Source organism: Melanerpes formicivorus, unplaced genomic scaffold (genome assembly GCF_026170545.1).
Source record: "Melanerpes formicivorus ecotype bairdi unplaced genomic scaffold, bMelFor1.0.p_v2 SCAF_3, whole genome shotgun sequence".
In the NCBI taxonomy this organism is placed as follows: Eukaryota; Metazoa; Chordata; class Aves; order Piciformes; family Picidae; genus Melanerpes; species Melanerpes formicivorus.
Genome location: NW_027142355.1, coordinates 34,971,990 through 34,995,339, shown reverse-complemented (window position 1 = coordinate 34,995,339; position 23,350 = coordinate 34,971,990). Strand labels below are relative to the sequence as shown.

The window sequence follows — 23,350 nt, the reverse complement described above, 5'->3', positions numbered from 1 at the left end:
TGGGTGCAACTGCAAAAAGTTCAGAACACAAAGGTCTTCAGAAAACCCAAACTCTTCCTTTCCCACTAATGATACTCTTGAGTCCCAAACAGAACTTGCATATCATCCTGGCTACAGCATGGCATGGGTGCTATGTGCATATTTAGTTATCATTCTGACATGCTGTCAAATTAACCTGAAGAATAGAAAGGCAAAAGACAATCTGAACAACCTAAAATGGAGATAAAGCAGAATGCAACAACGGGACAAAAGGAAGGCTCTTTTCTAAATACAGGGTCTTGACTGTGCCAAATTAGAGTAGTCTGCTACAGCCAAAAGCAGTTCTGGAAATTTAAGCCTGAAAATTACCAGAATGGAAGAGGTAAGTAATGAATTGCTAGCAGCTTTTATACTAGGTTAAATGTAAAACAACTTAACTCTCTCCACAACCATAAATAATTAAAGCAGTAACTCAGAACAAGAATCCTTATCTTTTTGAGTAATTATGTACATTGTCCCTCAAATAACTACTTCTGACATTTTTTAAACAAAGGAAAATTTTTCACAGCTATAAGAGATTACCTGCAGATAAATTAATTGCTCCAAAATTTTCCATATTTTAAGGGTTTTCTTTAGATGCAAAGATTTTTCCCTCCAACCCATTTTACAAAGAATATCACAGTATGAGCCACTCTTAACAAAACTGGACTGCCATAAAATTCCATTACATTAACCATAATCTGCAAATACTAATGCATTTAACTATACCATTCACTTCAGGGAAGTTTTTATTACTCCAACACAATGCATATTTTTTAAACCATTTTTTACTTTCTACAACCACTGTTTGATCTAAAACCTACCAGCTGTAAAACCTTATTACCTATTTAATGTTTTGAAGTAACTGATATTCAGAACTATTTCTTTACTAGAATTAAATCTGTGTACTAGAATTAAATCTGTGTATACATAGTGTGCATTCAATATGTAACCTAGCTCTCAAATGTACAATAGCAACCATGAGCACCTTTTGGATTCATCAAAGTTGCTATTCGGTAGATTTACTAGACCACACACCTTACATAAAATGCAACACACTGAAAACTTCTGAAACCAGAGAGCCCTGGTACCATTCACTGTCCCACTCAGAGAACATCCCTAATTTTAAAATCTATGGGAAGTAGCATTATTCACCTACTTGAGGAAAAAAAGCAAACATACATTACCAGTCTTTAAAGGAATCACTACATAGAGACCTACTTCTCTATTCAAACAATATGCAGACACCATCAACCCTATACTAGCTATAAATACAACACTTCTACTGATAAAAATAAGAAGTACTGAAGTAGCCTGTGCACTATTTCTGTAGGAAAGCAAATGATTCCTCTTGTTCATGAGCAACATGTATTAAAATCAAGCCAACAGTGAGACACCCTAATTACAGGTTAAACAACTTACTTATTTTTGAGATCACTATGTAAGGTAAAGCTTAGAAGTTACATTGTAGTAAATAAATCATTTGCAGAATGGAAAAAGAAAAGTAGATTTGTTCACCTTTTTGTATGCATAAGAGTACTTCTTACTCCAGTGCTGAAATAAGCAACTAAATATAAAAAGCCTAGAACCTCTAGGCAAGTTTACAAACAGGTTTAAAAAAACCCTACATCATGAGGGTGGCCTGAACATACACAAAAATACAGAAGCAGGACAATGAGAAGGGCAAATCTGAGCAAAATGAGAGGAAAACAGCTTACTAAAATCTGATGGTAACTGTGTCCCTCTTTAGTCAGGACACTGGCATTTAGGTTTTAATTTATCTACACAAAAATACAACTACTATCATGAACAAAGGAAGTTCCTAATCATAACCTAAATTTCCATAACACTTTCACATAATGACACAGGAGTTATTGAAACTTCCTACTCCAAGCTGAGGAAATGTTCCTTTGTAAAGAAAGAGTTGTGGATTGATACTTCTAAGACAGAGACTCAGATACACAGAATGAGAGCCACCTAGCCCACAATGAAGTATTTCCACTGATAAAGTAGCCTTCCAATAACCATAATTTCCTTCTTATTCAAGGATTTTCCAAAAATATTTAATTAAGTCTATTTCTCAGGTATGAGATATTATATTCTCTATACAACAAATATTTATCATAAATAACATTTTGTTAAAGCAAAACCAAACCTGCAACCTTCACAGCGAGAAGTACAGTACATGGAAATAAGATGCTTTCAACCAAATGCCTTTTCTAAGGTGTTCTTACAAAAAAAAAAATCTTTCAAACTGTAGGGTAGGTCAATTTCATATATTGCATTACTGAATATGAGTATGTAATACCTGCTGAGATACATTTGGTTTACCACACCAGTGAGAAATACTTGCAGTAGCAGTTCTAAAACTTTTAGTTGGGTAACTATCATTTCAGACTAGGACTGTTTCTCCATCGATAACCTCCCAACTACACGTCAATCTCTACACAACTGAAAACAGCCAATCAGATCCTGGGCTGCATCAGGAGAAGTGTGGCTAGCAGGTCGAGGGAGGTGATCCTCCCCCTCTACTCAGCCCTGGTGAGACCCCACCTGGAGTACTGTGTCCAGTTCTGGAGCCCCTATTACAAGAGGGATATGGAGGTGCTGGAACGTGTCCAGAGAAGGGCCACGAGGATGATCAGAGGGCTGGAGCACCTCTCCTATGAGGACAGACTGAAGGAGTTGGGGCTGTACAGTCTGCAGAAGAGAAGGCTCCGAGGTGACCTAATTGTCGCCTTCCAGTATCTGAAGGGGGCCTACAGGAAGGCAGGGGAAGGACTTCTCAGGATATCAGGTAGTGATAGGACTAGGGGGAATGGAATGAAGCTGGAGGTGGGGAGATTCAGGCTGGATGTGAGGAGGAGGTTCTTCACCATGAGAGTGGTGAAACCCTGGAATGGGTTGTCCAGGGGGGTGGTCGAGGCCCCGTCCCTGGGGGTGTTTAAGAGCAGGCTGGATGAGGCTCTGGCCAGCCTGATCTAGTGTGGGGTGTCCCTGCCCATGGCAGGGGGGTTGGAACTAGATGATCCTTGTGGTCCCTTCCAACCCTGAATGAAACTATGAAACTATGAAAACAGGTTATAATGGGACTCCACCCACTGACTGGGTTTCAATTCTGATTATTAAAAAAAGTAGGGTGCTACACAGAATATTCCAAGAGGGAGCTGACAGCTGTGAACTACTTTTAAAATTCTGAGGCACTAATACAGTACATGAAAAAGAGGTGGAAGGTCAGTGACTTGCACAAAAACATGCAACTTGCTCAATAATGATAAAAAAGCATTATCTATATATGGTTGGTTTGTTGGGGTTTTTTTTGGTTGGTTGGTTTTGTACAAGGTTAAGATGGAAAAATCGGTCCTACAGATTATTTCACACTTGTATCACCTTTTATTTCTCTGTTTATGTTGTGGTCTGTATATTTTTTAACTGTCAAGCTATCATAAACGAAACCAAGAATAAACCAAACCAGGTTGGAAGAGACCTTCAAGATCATCGCATCCAACCCATCAACCAATCCAACCCACCTAAACAACTAACCCATGGCACCAAGCACCCCCATCAAGTCTCCTCCTGAAAACCTCCAATGACGGTGACTCCACCACCTCCCTGGGCAGCCCATTCCAATGGGCAATCACTCTCTCTGTGTAAAACTTCCTCCTGACCTCCAGCCTGAACCTCCCCTGGTGCAGCCGGAGACTGTGTCCTCTTGTTCTGGTGCTGGCTGCCTGGGAGAAGAGACCAACCTCTGCCTGTCTACAACCCCCCTTCACGTAGTTGTAGAGAGCAATAAGGTCACCCCTGAGTCTCCTCCTCTCCAGGCTAAGCAATCCCAGCTCCCTCAGTCTTTTCTCATAGGGCTTGTGTTCCAAACCTCCCACCAACTTCATTGCCCTTCTCTGGACTCGTCCCAGCAAGTCAACATCCTTCCTAAACTGAGGGGCCCAGAACTGGACACAGTACTCGAGGTGCATCTACATTAACACTGGAACATGACTGCACAGAAAGATGTATAAAGATTCAGATACAAAAGGAAAAAAAGATAAAGATCTTTAAAAAAGTTAAAAATCCATGCCAGTCACATCCAGCAAAGTAAGTAGTGTTGTTCATTGCTTCAACCTGCAGAAACATACTTCCATGGGATCTTCTTCCTCTAGCAGAAGATATTCTTGCCTTGTGTAGCAGGAACTGGATTATTGCCAAGAACCACAGTTGTGGTCTCTGAACTGATCATCACTTAAAATTTAAGACAGGTCCATAACTGTAGTATATTGCACTTTAAAGAAAAATTAATGAACAGAACATTTTAAGAGCTTTTTTTAATACCATCTGAATTACTTTTTTTTAAACAAAACAAAAAAAAAGGACAAAGAAAAAAACTAAGCAGATAAACAAACAAATCTCAAGGAACTTGGTTATAAGGAAATAAATACACAATGTAACTAAATAATGCCTCAAATTGGACAGCTGGACAACTGGACAGCTCCTGGAATTTATCATCATCTTTTTAGCTATTTCAGTTGCCACCGTAAGAGTTATCAAACTATCACAGTTCCGCCTTGGCAGAACCTAATTTAACAGTATCTGTTTTCAAATGCCTTTCTGTTCCCTCCCTGACAAACACTGAAATCTGTACTAAGACGTCTCTTGTTCCCTTACTGACGGTACATTACAAAATATCCTAATCATGCAGATTTTTATACTTGCTTTCTTACACTCTATTTTCAACTTTAACTATCAGTTTTACATTGTGCGTAATCAGCCACACATCTCCTGTGTAATTATTAAGTTCATGCTATTTGTTCTCCTTCCACCCAATATCCTCATGGTACTATCATAATTTTGTTTGATTATCTATCTTGATTACACAAGAATTTCTCATGGTCAAAGGAAATGTTTTCAAGCGTAATTCAGTCTCTTCTACACTCATCTCAACGCTTGTAGTTTTTGGTATCATTCTCTGATGAACTGTACCATTTTTCTTTCCATACTGCATTAATCTGTCTGTTGTTGCCTCATTAATCATCACATTTTTTTGCATATAAAACCTATACACACACAAACGTTCAGCATGACAACCTTAGACTATGAAAGCTCTCCTGTTCTAGGACCACTCCTGGCAAAATATCCCTACTCAGCTTTCTTGAAAGTACTGCAAAACCAGCAGCCTCTTTCATCATCATGTACCTTCATTTTAAAACGAAGATGCTCTGATCTTTCTCTTCCTCATTTAGTATACACACACCACCCTGAGACCTGAAAGTTTTACTAATTTGACCACTCTCATTAATTTGCTGATCCATTGTAATATTAGAAACCCCCCCCCCCCTTATTTAACCCCATCTGTAAATTTCTTCCAAGACGACAACACAACTGTTAAGCCCTGAAAATTACCTAAGTGACAATAATTCATCTGTTTGTAGTAAAAACCAGTTCAAAATCAGAGGGTGAGCTACTGAAAATGAGTACTTCCCTAAATGTGTGGAGTGCTTTCCCTGTGTAGTTCTCTCTGCCTAGTCTATATTGGGACTTCCCTGGAGGTGTGACAACCTCCAGAAACTTAAAATGCAGACAAACAAAACCCACCTTTTTTTTTTTTTATTTCCCCATAAGGCAGTATGAATAACTTGCTAGGTAGCATTAATAACTTGCTAAAGTTGATTTATTACAAATAAACAAATACATAAACAATAGAAGAACGAGGCAATTCAAGACTAGAATGTCCTAGCTTGTCTCTCTGCAGTTAACATAGTAGAACCCTAATATAGTTCTTCATGAAAGCAGATCTCTACTATTAAAACAAAACAACCCAGCTCTCACCAACAAAACCCTAAAAGCAGAGCTCATAGGACTACTGGGAGGCAACACCAGCAGCACAGCAGCTACTCAAGGGACAGCAGGACCGTCTGCTTGAAAAGGGATACCACAAGCTGCTATGTAAGATAACAGCAATAATTTCTGATGCACATAAGCAAGCAAGAATTATGACCTACGCTCTTTTTTCCACCCTTCTCCATGCACCGAGGTAGGGCAAAAGGTAGAGAAAGGAGACACGTACTCCTCCTAAATAATGTGTTGGTTTTTATTCTCTGGAGACACTGGTGAGGCTGACAGCTCAAAAGACAGTGGCAATAAGCACTACTGCTAAACACAAATTGACATTATCTTTATTCAAACATTACAAAATAAAATAAAAAAATTAATACCAAAAGAAATTCTAGCCATGACAGAAACAAAAACTAGGTAGGTGCATACTAACATCTGCATAACATGGGAGAAATTTCAGAGTTGCACGAAAAATACAATTTGTTGGCATCTTTCACTGATTCCTTTGCCCTCTACCCACCAATTATTTTGATCAGAAAAACCTGCATTTCGTAACTTGGAGCCACTTAAAACAAGTCATTTCAAACACTCTGCTTACAGCAGGCTCAATTTAGAAGTTCTCTTTACAAATTACAGAAGCCTAAAGGCCAGGATGAGCAAGCTTTATCCCACATACGGTCACAAACTGTCAAAAGGAAACAGTACTTGGCACATACCTACACGTGTAATATCCAAACTTCTGTCTATAAATCTTTGTGTTTGTAGGTCCAAAAAATAATTCTTAGAATTACTGAAAGTTAGTTCCATTACATCTTTTCCTCTCGTGTTGAAAAGTCACTCTTAACATATATATATATGTTATGTGTAAGATGTGGGACACTAAGTCCACACAACCTATCCCAAACCAACATCCACTCTTGTATATGGTATGCATATATATATACACACAGAGATACAGATACACATAAATAATAAAACTATGTGTTTCTTGTATCACCAACATACAAAACCAACAAATTAATAAAAATCAATATTTTTTTCCAAAGTGACACCAGCATGAGTAGAAACCTTTACTGTTCCACAACTGTATCCTCCTCAGCTTTCTTAAACGCAGCAAGGCCCATGAAGAAACATTCTCCAAAATAAGACCTTTCTCCGTGCAAGTTCTTTAAGCAAGAGATAAAAATCCTTTACTTTATTATAGGCAATTTTATGCCTTTATGATATTTTAATATAAGGATAAAAGTAACAGTAATTGTGATGGCATTTTTTTTCTTAAATGAAATGAAAATGGTAAATTCCGTGCTAATGAAAACTATAAACTAACAGGACAGGAATTAATTCTGTTCATGCAGCACTGGTAGTGTAAGTATAGATGCTGAAGAACCACTACTTTTGTATCAGTAAATGGAACCCTAATGCAGAAAGTAGATGTTACAACTCAAGTCAGAGACCACTCAGCAATTTACAAATGACAGCCTTCACTCAGTAGCAACCCAGCGTCTGGGCCACAGCAATTAATATCTAGTGACCGATTTAAATGAGGGAGTTGGCCATTAAAGACTAACTTAACAGCGTTTGATTACATAATTCCTCCTGTTCCTTCTACAGTATCTACCCCATCCACCCTTCCAAACAGTGTTCTCACTGCACCAGGGGAGGTTTAGGCTGGATGTTAGGAAGAAGTTCTTCACAGAAAGAATGACTGGCCATTGGAATGGGCTGTCCAGACATCATCACTGGAGATGTTTAAGAAGAGACTGGATGAGGCACTTGGTGACATGGTTTAATTGATTAGATGGTGTTCGGTGACAGGTTGGACTTGATGATCTTGAAGGTCTTTTCTGATCTGATTAATTCTATTCTATTCTCTCCACCAATACTCCCCAATGCATGAATGCACCCAGCTCACTCTACACTCACATTCCTTTCATTTGTAATTCAGCTATCTATCCTGTCTTCCCCCCTCTCATTAAAATACCTCAAAAGACCTCCTCTTCCCTCTTCTTTGGCCTACAAGCATCTGTAGAAGCAGACCGCGCTACCTGGCCGAACTGCATGTGCCTCCCAGATGGGTAGCTGACTATTCAGTGCACATGTCTTCTGAAAGGCCAACAACCTAGCAGAACACACACACACAACCCCCTTAGAGCCTCCAAGTTGCACATTTGGATCAACTGGCTGCCTGGTCAGGAGATGTATGCATTCCCAATGGGCAGCTGCCAAGTCAAGAATTATATATAGTCTCTGAAGCCACAAACCATAGAAAATAGATACCATCTGAACCAAAAAGTCTGGAGGAAAGTCACAGCCCAGAGAGCTGCTTATAGCTGGTGGTCTTCTACAGCAGACTCCTGTACAATGCATCCTTTGAAGTGTCAGCTAATACTGTAATCAGATAAATATTGTACATTTATATCACAGTATCACCAAGGTTGGAAGAGACCTCAAAGATCATCGAGTCCAACCTGCAAATACGTTGCTGTATGTTATATGGTATGTGAACAATTGTATTTGTGTTCTGCCTACTTCACTGTAACTTTCCGTCACTACGTCCACAACACAAAAAAAGGTTTTAATCGTATTTATTTTGACCTTCTGAGTACTGTAAGTTGGAAATGCTACAGCTCACACTATACTAGTGAAATTATAATAAAAAACATAGTAGATTCTTTGATGAGTTTCTGAAAACAAGAAATAGGAGCAGTTCAATTTCCCCTACTTAGATTATCAAGCAGCCCTCTCCCCATCAAAAAAAACAAACCAACAACAACCAAACCATGCTTCAGTTAATTCACCAATATGAAAACCAAATTGTATTGCTTTCATACACTCTTTAAAAAAGAAGACAACAACCAAGCCTTGAGAGTCTGCAGCTTTCCCTTACACAGAAAGACATACTGAAGACAACAAACAAATTTAACGCTGTTTACACATATTTTGGTATCTTAACTTTTGAATGTATCTTTATTGCCTTCACTTTTTACTTTCTGTCCCTGCTAAAGCAGGCACATTTTGGGTTAATATGCATGGTCCAGATCTTACACACCTGACCTTTACAAGTACACTGCAAGACTGACACAGGATGCCACCAATTTCAGCCCAGCTCTGAAGAGGACTTAGATTCTCCCTAAGCAGATGTAGAGAGAATTCCAAGTGGGCAAGAGTCCACAAACGCAGCTCTTGCAGCAGACTTAAAAGGTATCAAGTCACCATAAACCAAACAGAGTATCTTTGCATTCTACCAGGCACATATATTTATGGACAATCATAATTTTAAATTGTATCACATACAAATATCCATACAGAAATATCCAGTACATGTAAGGAAATTGGGTGTTTGTTTACAGTTACATGCTGAGCACTAGATTGTTTTAAAGTAACATTTTTCTTTGATCTTAAGAAGCACTTCCTTCAACAGCTTGACTAACTGTTAAAATACAGTTAAACTGCTTCTTAAGATAATGAAATTACTACAGAAAAAAATGGGACTTGTGTAAATATAACTAGAAAAAAAAGGAGTTGTATTAATCTAGTACAAAAAACATCTTTCTAGGAATGTACCTATATGTCAGTAACAACAACATATAACTACAGGACATGCTAATGAAATGATACTGCATGGGATGAAGTCGCTGTCACCAAGTATTATATTGTGATTTTGTAACCTTTTACACATCTATGATGACTCCATTGCATTGACTATATAATGTCTTTCTAATAAATAACTTAATCTTATATAAACAGAGAAGCACAAAACATTAAACAGGGTAACAGTTTAGATAGTTCAAAAGAAAGCAAGCACTTAGAAGTATCTGAAAAGGAGAAACTGCTTAGTTAAAAGTATTCCAGTATTTAGGGCCCTCTATATTCTTCAAATTCAACTAAGCTCAGTAATTCACTACAGGGGTCAGCCTTTGTACATAATTGTGCTCAAACCCAACATTTTCACTAGAAAAAATTTACTGTATTTCCATACCGTAGAGTTACAACAATTAGTTTAGAAGAACAAGCGAAATGCACACCAATGCTGCAATGCCTGCCTGGGTCTGCAGAGTACCTGAAAGCACATTTTCAGGTGTGTGAAATACCTTTTAGATATCATCTGTGAAATACCTTTTAGATATTCATCTGGATTTTGTGTGTTCTGCATGTCCACATCTGCAGATTTAATTTTTTTTTTCAAGTACCATTATACTTTTGCTGTAAAATTCAGTATTTTACTGTTGCTAGGCACCTGACATTTAGTGCTTTGGCCTCTTGCCCTTTACCTGCATACACCTTTTCTTTCCTTCAGTTTTCTTCACAACTAGAAATTCATTCAATTACAGTAAATATTCCATGTGCAGTCAATGGGTACAGACATCTAGGGGTCACAGAACAGATGATGAATTCCAGCTTGTAGTCAAAGATTAAGATGATCATTAGCAGAGAATGAGAAACAAAAAGACCTGTGTGCTAGGCAGCCAGGATAAACAGTATTGCAACAGCAAATTCCTTCCCTGCTTGTGGGCTGCAAAGGAAAGGGTTTCTGAATGGGCCCACATTGGCATGACCATGGATGCCAAGGCAGTGGGGAAAGGATGGTCAGAAAGCACACTCAAAACCTCCTGAGAAGTAACTAATACTGAGATTCATCAATTACTACATTGAACAATGAGACAGAACTGTGTGTACAAATTATGAAAGGGAAAGAAGTTATCTCCCAGTGATAGAAGTGATTAAAACTGCCATGGAATTTATTCCCCTTTACCACAGAGAGTACAAGGATCTATTACAAAGAATATCCTCTAGATACAACATTAAGGTTGTACATTAATACTTCAATGGGGTCATTCCTGAATTTTCTCTTCAGGTATTTGCTGTTATGTGAAGATACACTGTTAGATATTAGAAAACTGTCCAAGAAACAACTGTGTAACCTCCAGTGCTAAAATTGTGCTCTCCTCCTTATAACTACACAAGACATACGTGAACTCTGTAACACCACACTGTTGACCTGGCCATCACCTGGATTCTACATCATTTAATCAAAGTCACTAGAACCCAGATACTCCTGAACAAAACAAGAAAGAACTGTTACTAGGTTTATTTCCACAAATTTTCTTCCAATGCAAATATAATTTAAAGCAAGCAAACATAGAGCTCTACATCTATCTTATGCCATAGTCATTGTTAACATACAGAACATGCTAGATTTGCCCCCAAAGTAAATTGTTTTCATTCAGCTTCAGGAAGCCCATGGGATGTATCCCAAATTAAATGTTACCCCAACACATTACCCCTCATAATACACATTGCTAGTAAATACTCTTCAAAGAACTTTAACATAGATTATTAAAGTCAGTCATATGATTTAGTGATTTACAGAGCTGAGAATCTCTACATGTGGATTATCATGGAAGCATAGCAACCTTTGGACTGGGAGGCAAGAGGCCAACTTGCGGACGTCACAGCACGTAACAATGGAGAAATGCATGCAGCCATAAGTATGACCCATCTAAACTTCAGCACATAAACATATGAAAAATGCACCTAACAGAGAGAAAAAGTATCTCTGAAACAGAACGAGTGCCATACTTTGTAGGGTTTTTTAATGTACTTTAGGTACCTACAGATTGACAAGTAACACTGTAAATTACTCTGAAAGGCTATTAATCTGAACAGATGCTCCTCCCACACCAATAAAAAGGAAAATAGTACGACCACAGTTCACTCCTGCAGACAAACATGTTCCAGTGCACTGTTCAACAAAGCTCTACTCCTGTAATACTATGAAATCCCTCTTGCAGCATAACTGGCTTGGTCCAGTTTATCTGAAGTTAATATAAATACATGCACATTCAGTTCAAAGATAGGAAAACAAAAGGTAGAGAACTCAGTGTCACTACCTTGCTGCTGAAAATCTAATTCAGGGCTGTTTAGACTTGAACTTGTTGCTCCAAGGAGACTGTATTTTAGATCTGATACCTAGCTCACTAATCTAGTGCCTCAGGCAAAGCCTAAGCTCACTATTCTGGGTACCATCTTGCTGTTTTATTATCCTTCCTTAAGATAAGCTTCTTTCTTTCAACGGTTCCAATATTTCTCTGCTTAGCTATCCCAAGTTTATTTATTCCCTAAGGAATAAAGATTGTTCCTCCTCTCATCTATGCTATATTTTCTGCTTCTCAACACTGCAGAGGGCAAACAAGCTTATGAATAGTTTTATTTTCCTCATATATTCCTAATTTATATTCATTTTCAAATATTTAAGATATGACATGGAAGGATGAAGAGACACAATCCCTGCATTAAAGAGCTTACAGTCTCACACTTCTCCGTTAGATAGGCAAACAAACATCAGTGTACCCACTTTATAAATATGAACAAAAAGATGACAAATTATTTAAGTAAGGCCATTGAATAAATACGTATCAGACTGATAACCAGAAACAAGACCACATGATGGGATCTCTGGCCTGTACCAAATTCTCTCTGTGAACTACGTCTTCTAATATTGTGGCATGGTACTACAGTTACTCCAAGGAGCCCCATCTGAACTCCAAGACATCACTCTGAACAAGCATTTTAAAACAAAACACGGCAAAACAAATCACAAACAATCCATTTTTATAATCTGTTACACACTTAGTTGTTAGTTTTGCCATGCACAGAACCTAACATTACCCTTTTTTATTTTTTAAAGTGCTTCCTCAGTTAAAGAGGAATTGTTAAAAGATAGGAAACAATAATAGCCTCCTTTTATGGATGGTTTAACTAAGACTCAGGAAGAAAAACCTGCCTGTGTACAACTGGATTCCAGCATTATTAAAATTAAAAAGGCCTTACTGTATTTGGATTTCATTCTTATTTGACATGCACTCTCAAAGTAACAGTCTGAACCTCAGTGTACATCGAGTAGCTTGTCTGTCAAACTTTAACAATGGATACTTCTCTATTTCATTATTAGCAAAAGTGGGGGAAAACTCAGAAAAGAAAAATAAGAGTATGATACTGCAAATAAACAAGGTAATCAAAGCCTACTTACTCTAACATAACAAATAAAACCCCCTTTTCTTAGCCTAGAAAGCCCTTCACAAGAAAACCCATATACATTCTTGATCTTGTTGCAATAAATTTACAATTTATTCAAAACTAAGACATTACCACAGCTATTAATAATTTTAAAGCATAAATTGATAGTTTCAGTTAAGGATTAGAAAATGGTCTTAACATAAACTTTCCACTAATTATTAGAAGAGTCACTAAGTCCTAAGAGTCACCACAGTTATTACAGTGTTGCCAGAAACTTGCTCTGTGTAGGTTAGTAGTTCTGGCATTAAAATGAACAGATTCCACAGGTGAAGTCTGCAATATTGCAAAAAAAAGACTGCAGTTATGCGAGAACAAGGTTTTCATTATAGTGTTATTGATGAACAGAACCTGCAGTGTCACCTGGGCCATCTCACTGCCAATCCTGGTACCTGCTGCACATGTACTAGTGCCTATACCAGGTTAGTTCTGAATGACCCATGGCATGGGTTTCCCTCCTACTCTGCTTGGCATACTGTAGGTATACAGGTTATCCTGGGGTTTTTGCACTGCTGTCTGCTCTGAATTTTCTCCCTTAGTTTCATCTCAGCCTACACATTAACACATCCTCTTATTCAAAATTATCTCAATTTAAAGTGTTTAGGCCCTTCAAAATGCTTGTGAGTTACCATTTCCCCTTTTCACTCAAAATACTAATTTAGCCAAGTAAGACACATCCATTCCTCAAACTGCTTTTAAATCAACCAGTTACTTCAGTCTACTTTTAACATTTTGTTGCGCTTCCCTAAGCTTCTGTGAGGTTGCCCCACCTGTTGCAAAGGCTCTGAAAGTGAAATGGTATTCCAAATAGTCACACAATCTCATACAAAAGCTCACCTCCTTTGTCCAATGCCTCTGTGGATGCAACCTAAACTAATTCTGACTTTTATAAAAGTCTATATATCATGTTGCAAATTGGGGCCTGTTCTTCCTGTCAGAAGGATGCACAAATCCCTTTCATATGAAAGCGAGTTGGGTGCACAAAACTGACAGGATTATCAGGCCCATGGTATCACTCCTATCCCTTTTTCAGCAATACTGCTTTCCAGGTTATTCCCTCACAATGAATACCTGTTTTCAATTACTGTCTCTCAACTGTTTTAGCTTGCATTTTCCAAACTAAATCTCATTTGCACTTTCTAACAACATGCCTAATTTATTTAGATAATCTTCCCTTTTCTGCCCTGACTGGTGTTTAACTCTTCCCACTATCTTTTCCTGATAATGTCATGTGTACTATTCACCTTCTCATAATCAATCCAGACACTAAATATGCCTAAACCTGTATTACTAAGTGCATATGTAAGCACTGATGTTACTCTTTCAGCACCTAAAACTGCTGTGACTCACCAAATCTATACTTTACACTTTGTTCTGTTTATGGTCCTTCAACCAATTTTGCATTCAGTTATATAACTATCAACATACATAATTAATTTGTTAATGCGAGATTCTGAAATGTATTTGAATATTAGAAAACATGTAAAAGATTACTACAGCTACATTTTCTTCATCCACTGGGGCTTTGAACCTGCAACTAGATTTGGCAAGGAAGACAGTCCTGTACTCCTCTATACTCACTGACCTGTGTGCAGATGCTGTTTGTAGTATCACATCCTAATTTTAAACACTGAGCAAATAATAGCAAAGAAAACTCTTGTAAAGTAATTTTGTTTGGAAAATTCCAGGCTGCTTATTGTTGTTTCCCTAATATTTCTGTAATTATTTTACTCAGAACAGAATTCCTTATTTTTATCTAGTTCTTGAGCTCATGCCTTTTAAAACATTTTTTTCCTTTATTTTTTTTTTTAATGCACAGTACTATTATTCAATTTCTTAGGTGGCACCTTGAAGATCCAATTACTTCTATGTATCATCAGCTCTCTCAAGAACTCTCCTTGTTTATTGTCAATACCTGTTTGATTTTTAACTGCTCATACTTTTTCATCCTACTATCTATCTATCCATCTATAATCTCAGGAAATTCAGCATAATGGCTTGTCTTTATAACAACTTTATACAAACTTTTAATTTATGAACTGACTTCTTTCCTTTCTACTTGACTTCCCTTTACCTCCCCAATATTTACAACAGTTAATTCTTACTCACCTTTAACTAGTACTAACTAATTATGGCAGCCTTTGCCAGACACAACATACACCTGCTTCCCAACTTCCAGAAATTATCTGCAGAACTGAGACTCTAAACTTTCTGTACCTTCACATAATTTCTCTGTATGCAGATAAATACCTTTTAAAAAGAAACTGATTTTAATTCAGCTAAGCATACCTCATTTGTGTGTTTAGTTTACGAGGTCACTCACTCCCTGAGAGTCGATGAAGGCCCACCACAGAAATAAATGTATCGCTTACGCTCACGTGAAAACCAACAGAACCTTACACTAACACATGAGGTCACATCAGCCCAATTCTTTGTAGGACTGTAACCTAACCAACCACTGACATAAAACCCAGGCTATATTTCATGTTAACTTACTTTTCACCTACTGTATGCTTACCAACAAAAACTTAAAAGTCCACATTACTGATGTTTACATTTATTACTCTACATTAAAATATTTTCATTAACATTATAAAATAATCTTTAGAGAAGCATTTAGAAGATATTTTACTAATTCACCTTAATTGAGATGAAACAGCTAATTTGCACGACATCCAAGGGAATTGTACACTCTGATGCTGTACAGTCTATCAATGGTTATAGGCACTGTGGCTTTTGACTGCTCACTAAGAGCCACAGTGCATAAATTACTTCACCTGTCAGGCAACTCAAAGCAACACAATCCAAGTCTGAATGGTTCAGACTTTCCCTATTACAAATAACTTTATCCAGTGAGAGAAAAGACAGAGCACTACAAAGTGGATGGGATTGTCTATTACTCATTCAAATATCACCTATCATAAAGCCTATCAGAATTATGCCCAAAGTTCAAAGGAGTCACATCTTTCATGAAGCCCAAAGTACATGCCCAAAGTACATTCCCAAAGACACCCAGGAAAATTCTACAACAGCCAAAATTAAGAAGTTCTTTAAACAAAAAAGGCACACCTCACAACTGCCTAGAAAAAAAAATAACCTGATGATTGTTTTGCAAAACATTCATCTTGATCAAGCCAGTAGGACTACTGACGTCACACAAATAATTCAACTTTCTAAATTATTGGCACAGCAATTATAAGTCAAAATGACAGCATTATTAGAAATAACACCGTAAAATGAGCAAATGGCTCATGTAGCTTGAGATCTTATCTCGGTGAACATGGTACACCAGATGTTTCACAGAAAGAAGCTACTTTCATCACAAACCATCATGAATCCAAAGCTGCAAATGTGTTCATGTAGATGCACACTATAAATCCTTCTGAATTCAACAGGGTCCCACACCTGCCATGCAGATGCCTCCTCATTTTATGGGACACACAACATATGATTGGATAAAAATACACATAACAGTTGATAGGCCTCAGTTTGTCTGGCTGTGTTTGCAAAGTCATTACAATACCAAGGCCAACAAAATAGTCATACTTAAGACTTGAGTAACATTTTTTTTCCCCAAAGGTTATTGCTCAGCAATTCATAAAAATCTAGCCTGGTAAGAAACCTCAGGTTATGTTCTTCAACACAGATAATCAAGATCCTTTTCACAAATTTATCACTATAGCTTCTCCTACTTCCCCCCATGCCCCACCAAATCCCCACCTAAACCTTCTAGGTTAAAGCTAAGCACAGATACATGTGTATATGCAGCCCTCTTACTGCAGTGTAAGAAGGTGAACTCAGCTGGGAAACAGTTCACATCAAACTTAGCTTATGTGAGAAGCAACACTGAGTAAAGCAGTTGATTTAGGAAAAACAAACACACACACACACACACACAAAAATCCAAGACAAACAAGAAACAAACAAAAATATCACAGCCAAGACAACTACTAAAATGCAATCCACCCTAAAACCAACAACCTTGACAGTTTATTTCAGAATGGCCTAAGGAAATCACAGATCATGATCAAACATTTTTAAAGATTCTTCACCTTAACTGCTTATCAACTTTTTTCTAAATTTCAAATAAATAAACTTCGCTATTATTCAATAATTTGCATGCATTTTTAGCACCTGTACTTTAAACAGCATCAATACCAGCACACTAACATTTTTATATGTCCAATTCTAAATTAAACAGCTGATTACAAATTAACAGTCATTAGAAGGCTATTATTAACATTGTGTTAACTGTCACACCATATACCTTCAAAATACATATGAAAACACAAATTGCATACTGTAAAAAAGCTACTCCATTCAAACACTTAAATAAGGAAATAAAAAGGAAATAGTAAAAAGCAAAAACCTACCATCTCACAAACTGTACATAAAATCTAAAGTAATAAATTACAAGGTCCAGCAGAAAAACTCAAAAAGCAAAAAAAAAGTGTTTTCTATAATCCAAGAAATCTTCAGCAACACTACCTTACATGGCAGAGGGAAAAACAAAATAGAACTGGAAAAACAACAACAAGAAACAACCCACAACACCCTTCCTCCCCCCCCAAAAAAAAAAAAACCAAAACACAAAAACACAACAACAAACAACCAAATGCCAAAAAACCCCAACACAGCAAAGAGAGATATCCTGAAGAGCTTCTCACTTCATTTCTAGGCCTGCTAGCAATCAAAAACTTTGCTAAAGCTGTCAAAAATTGTAATTCCTTTTCTTAGTCTGGACCTCAAAGCAATCATATGTCACCACTGAAAAAAAGAAAAATTCACTAACTACAGATATCTGACTCAGGTTTCCAGACATCACTGTAACTCAATAACTGCTCCACTGTGCTATGAACTCTACAGCTTCAAGCTGAAGTCAATCTAGGACAACCAATAGAAACTGCACCTGTACAATTACTGTATTTCCTAATTCGGAAGGCCAAACTAGACACAGATGAAGCCTGTGTGTACTCACACCACCAAAACATAAGTCCAAAAGCCCATACATCTTTTGTACTTATTAGACATCTGTATTATCATTAATTGCACAAAAATTATCATTTACACTATCCAGAAACATAAAATTACATTCCTTAACCAACATTCATAAAACTTTATTCCAAATTTAATTGTCTATATAAAGCATCTAAAACCATTATATAAAAAAAAAAAAAATCATTTCCCACAATCACCAAAAGTTAATAAAAATTAGGAAAAACATCTACTAACTGAACAGTACCACACTCACTAATTTAAAATACTCAGTATGAACTCTATGCTAAAAATAAGCTGCATCACAAAAAATAACCTGTACCACTCCAAGGAATGCTATCTCATTTTAAAATACTGAAAAAAAAAACTACTACTTTTCAAGTAATAGGTAAAAATATTTAGCTTTTTGTAATGCAAAAATCATCTATGCTGCTAGTAACTGAAAACAGTGTAATTTATCCAAAGCAGTCTACCTTCCTGCAGATGTATTTTCATTCAATGTCTGACCCCACTGAGCAGTAAACAAGTTTACATGTATCAACACATTTTAGTGCTCCAAAAATTAAGCTAAGTTTCTGTAACTATAACAACATGATCACTCAGTAAGAGTCCTTTAGTTCCATCGTTCTGAAACAATCAATAAAAATGGCTCTGTCATACATTGTTTATATACACTTCGGATCCCTTCAAAGTTTAAAGGCTGGCAGATGTAAAATACCAAGTAAAACACTAAAAAAATAGAATTACTTTTAACTTATCATTGCCCCAGATCAGTAAGGAATTACAAGTTCTTTCTGCTTTATCGCATTTTTAAAGAGCAGGGATATTTTTATTCTTGCACACACTAAAACCCAAATATAATCCCACACTCAAAAATACTAGTGCAACAGCTTGAGAGCACTCACCGCAAGTAATACTGTTTTAAAGCGAAGGCAGCGTTAGAACAACTTCTGGGAAAGTTAAACTCCTCTACAATTTCTCCCCACTGATTCTTCTCTGATACCTGTCAAAAACAACACACAGGCCGAGATACACAACGTACACATAAACATGTCGTTGACAGCGAACACCACAGAAAACCACAAGCTGCCATGAAGCAAATAGATAAATATGTAAAAAGAAATAAACAACAATGTACATGGGGTTTAGGACTATATATTTTACTGACAGTCGGTAGTATTTCCCCCTTGCAAATAACCTCGGGTTTCGCCGGTATTTTACTGTACTCACTATTCAATATATAGGTTATTATTTTCGGGGAGAACGTCCGGGAGGGTTGGTATTGTTTTGGGGTTTGTTTTTGTTTTTACTGCCTGGACAATAACCAATCGGGAGTCCCTCTGTCGCCCCCTTTTAAATCCTAACGCGGTCCGTTAAAAACCCAAAGAAGTTTAAAATAATGCGGGGAAGTGTTGGCGGGGGCGCCCCCTGGCCTGCGGGGCGCGGGGGCGCCGGCCCGGGGGGTCCCCCCCAGACAGATCCACAGGCACAGAGAGGCCTTTCTTCTGAGGCCTACATTTCTGTCCCTAGCCTTGAAGCCTAAAGATGGCTATTTGATTACACACCGTCTTGGGTGCCCCTTTTGTTATTTTTCTCGGGGAAGGGCTCGAAGGGCAGCGCCCGGCCCCCCCCGGCTGCGAGGATCGTTTCCTAGCCCATGCTCCGTGCCGATTATCGATGTTAAACATGCCCGCTAATTTTGAGTTGCACTAAAACTGCGCTCAGACTCTCTCCTCTGTCTCTCCCTCTGAGTGTGAGAGAGAGAGACACACACACAGAGCTGCCACCACAAGCGAAAGAAACTGCCTGTCGCCGACCGGAGCTTTCTGCTCCCCCCTCGCCTTCTCCCTGGGAAGGGGGGCAGGGGAGAGGGGCTCCGAAGGAGGCGGGGGAGGCACGAGCAGGGTGTACGCCGTACCCCTGGATCCCCCTTCCTCGCTTCACCGACAAGGCCAAGCCACCAACCTGCCTATCTGCTCGCTTCCTTCTTCCACCCCCCACCTTCTCTAACCGGCTTTAAATAGGACGGTTCCCGGCCACCCCGGCTCCCCCCGCCGCCCCCGGGGGTCAGAGGAGACTTTTGGGAAGAGGTTAGTGGGAGGGAAACCCAAATTAAAACTTCCACTCACCTTCCCAAATCCGCCTAAAGTGGTGACTCTGGTGTAGAGAGCATGAAGATCCAGCTCCTTCCCACCCACCACAGGGATCTTCTTAAAAGGAGACCTGCCAAAGGAGATACACACAAAACACCACAACTTGTCAGCTCTGCCCCCTTTTCTCCCCTCGCTGGGGCTGCCGTGTCCTTCAGGGAAGGGGCTGGAAGTTGGATCTGGTCGGTTTAAAAGCCTCCCCCCCCCCCCTCCCGTTCCATCTCCCCATTTTCCTCACCCTCTGCTGTGGTGAAACTGCCGCAGCTCGTCCAAGAAAGCGAGTCCCTTTCTCCGCTGGTCTGCGTGGTTTTTACCCGTCGAATTTGCCATTTTTGTATTAAAAAAGGTTCTCGTAAAAAAAAAATCCAATTAAAAAAAAAAAAAATCGGCCGACAACAACAACAACAATCCCCGGCTCCTCCTCGTCTTTAAGAGACCCAGGTGCCCGTGCTCGGCCGGGGATCAGCCATGGAGAGGGGCTTGTTTAAAAAAAAGTTTAAAAGGAATAAGGGAGCCCAGAGAGTGTGGTAATTGCGAGTCCTGTCTCCACACAACACACAGGCAAAGAGGCAGGGAGGGAGAGGGGCACCTCTCAGTAATTCCTCCTCCCGCTGCTGCTGCCTCTCAGCACCACAAACCCAACCGATCCAGCCTGCACATGAGACTCAACATGGTGCTGCTGGATCACACAATGAATTGGGTTACTGTTGTGGTGGGGTGGGGGGGGAGCCGGAGTGAGGTATTGACAGTGTGTGTGTGTTACAGCCGCGGCTCCATGCGATCTCCCTCTCCCTCGCTCGCTCGCTCCCTCTCACACACACACACTGTACAGCTACGGCAGCGGCGGCGGCGGCGGTGGCGGCGGCAGCGGGATTCACTTCTCTTCTCTCTCAGACAAAAAGATCTGAGGCCGCCGTGCTTCTGCCTGGACGAGAGCGCAACACAGCGGACCCCGGAGGCCGGTCCTGGTACTGCAGAAGGCAGCTCTAAAGGCAAAAGCCAGCACAGCCCCAGCAAGCAGTTCCTGGCGGGGAACAATAGGCTCCTCTCGCCGCTAAGGGCTCATCTGCAATGTGCCGCAAACTTCACACAAAGCCGGGCGGAAAGAGGCGAGGGAGAAGGAGAAGAGGGGAGGAAAAAAACGGCTACTACCGGTGGTTCCGGGGCTAGGGGCCGGGGAAAGGGCCCACCCTTGCTAGGCTCGTGCCGATCGGCCTCTCTCTGCTGCTGACGGCGGGGGGGGGGGGAGGGGGGGGAGGGAAGAGCGGGTGGGGGGTGGGGGGTGTAGAGGGACGGGGGGGGGGGGGGAGGGCAGGAAAGGTGGATTTGGAAAGTGGGGCCGATTTTTTTTTAATTGGATTAAACCCAACGCACCGAGTTCAAGGGGAGAGAAAACAACTGAAGGGGGCACTGGTGGATTTGGACTTTTGAAAAACTTTGCGAGTCCCCGGGCCCGAGGTGTTTCCAAGGGCAGGAAGTTGCCCCGGATGGCACGGGCAGGGGGGCTGCTCGCTGAGCCGTGGGGGCAGTGGGAACCCCTCATTTCGAGACGTGAGGTATTTAAAACTCCCTGCAGGGGTATGCCGAGCGTTCTTCCAAGCAGGAGGTGCCCTAGAGAGGTTTGCCAGCAGGGGCCCGAGCTCTGCCTCACTCCATGAATTTTATTTTTTCATTCTCTTGGCGATACTGCTGCCTGTAATCAGAGCGCTTTAGGACTACAGCACTCAATCTAAGCTGCCTATGTATTTCTGTATATTGATAAATGGCATACACAGTATAAGGAGGAAGTTCTTGGCCCTCACCCTGGATGGGCAGTAGCCAACAGTGGCGGTGCAGGCCGCTCTTGCTTTGCCTGTAGTACGTAGAGTGTTTGTAAACACTTGTCTCCTGACGTGTTTTCCACACAGGGGAGCCCTGGAGAAGACCTGCGTGCCGACCGTGACGGAGCCCGCTGGTGCCTGGGGTAAGCGGGAGCAAGAAGAGGCCCATGTGCTGAACAGCGCCTTCCATCGAACCTTTGCTCCTCAGGTAATACAAGCAGCAACCAAGGTGGGCATTTGCCCTTCCCTGGCAAGCAACCAACCACAGGTGAGCACTTGCTCCAGTTTAAGAGACTTTGGAGGAACCTTTATGCCTCAAAACCAATACATTGAAACCCAAGGCCACATCAGGCGGTGGTGTTTTTTTTTTTTTATTTTAATTTTTTTTAGCAGAATTCCTCATTAAAATCAGTAAGGAGCTGTGTTTTAAAATGACACATTATGTCCCCAAGTGAGCACTTAAGGAAAACTGTTAATTCCTTTCTATTCCATGTACCAACTTCAGAAAATAAAATACATCTTTTTCAAGTAAGGTGCTTTTCCTTTTGACATGAGTGCTGTTTCAGCTTGAGCATAGCCATAGAGCCAGCAATACAGCAAGATTCTTGGGAAGATTTGCCCAAAGCTCATGCTTTGGGGAGAGGGAAAATAAATTCCTGGGTTTCACGTTAATACGCAGTATTGAAAATCATCATCTCTCTGTGGATATCGTGGTGATGGATTTCAGTGTGCAAAAGACAGCGTTTTACTCATAGTAGCACTAAGAGTCCCTCTGCCCCCTAAAATTGGACCTGCAACATATCCTGGTCTGCAGATCCTGTGATGCTCCTCTGAGTTTCTGCTGTTTCTGCTATTTCTGCAACAGTAAGCTTAAGACACCCAAAGCCAGGACGATATTAATGAGAGGGGTTTAAAACAAGCCATGGAGGAGCTAAATCTCTCAGACACACATAACTGAACCTTCCTTCAGTGGAGGGCGGTGGTTTTTACTCGTGCCTTAAAATTCCTTAAAAGCGGAGGGTCTCCCCTCCGCGAGGGGCGGTCGGTAGAGGTGAGTCATTTTCCTCACCCGGGTGCTCTGTGGAAGGGGAGTGGGAGGCAGAAGGGAGGATAGGCAAATTGCGTAGCAGGGCTAGGTGGGTTTCCATGCTAAGCGCAGCAATTGCGCACGGTCCCTTACGTAACTGTCAGCTGGGGATTCCCTAGAGGGGGTCACTTTATTCAACCATTACACAGACCCCGGTCGCCGCTCCGGCGCGCTTGGGCTGCTGTTGCCGTCGCTACTGAGGCTGCGGCTAGAGCTAGCGTGGCGGCTCCTCACAAAATGGCGGCGCCCATGGAAGCGGCAGCCCCATTTTGTGCCCGGCAGAGCCTGTCAACAAAACGCCGACTTGGCCAAGGCTGAGGAACAGAAGGCGGCGGCTCGTTCGCGTTATAGAGAGCGGAGGGAGGAGAGCGAAGGAT

General features: G+C 40.2%; 1 protein-coding gene across 3 annotated transcripts in view; it reads right to left on the bottom strand.

Annotated features, from left to right (window-relative positions):
* Window positions 1-20,986, bottom strand: part of ARID2 (AT-rich interaction domain 2) — a 111,390-nt gene extending 90,404 nt beyond the window's left edge. For 2 of the 3 annotated variants that reach the window (XR_010992140.1, XM_068170308.1), the window contains exons 1-3: window positions 20,305-20,986; window positions 20,046-20,139; window positions 18,822-18,919 (exon numbers count right to left, since the gene is read on the bottom strand). Coding sequence is in view for 2 of the 3 variants with exons in the window: in XM_068170308.1 (XP_068026409.1) it covers window positions 18,822-18,919; window positions 20,046-20,139; window positions 20,305-20,396 (284 nt within the window). In the remaining variant the exon portion in view is untranslated. Of the gene's footprint in view, window positions 1-18,821; window positions 18,920-19,481; window positions 19,827-20,045; window positions 20,140-20,304 lie in introns of those variants that run through there. The other variant, XM_068170315.1, reaches the window with a different exon arrangement.
* Window positions 20,987-23,350: the final 2,364 nt, after the last annotated feature.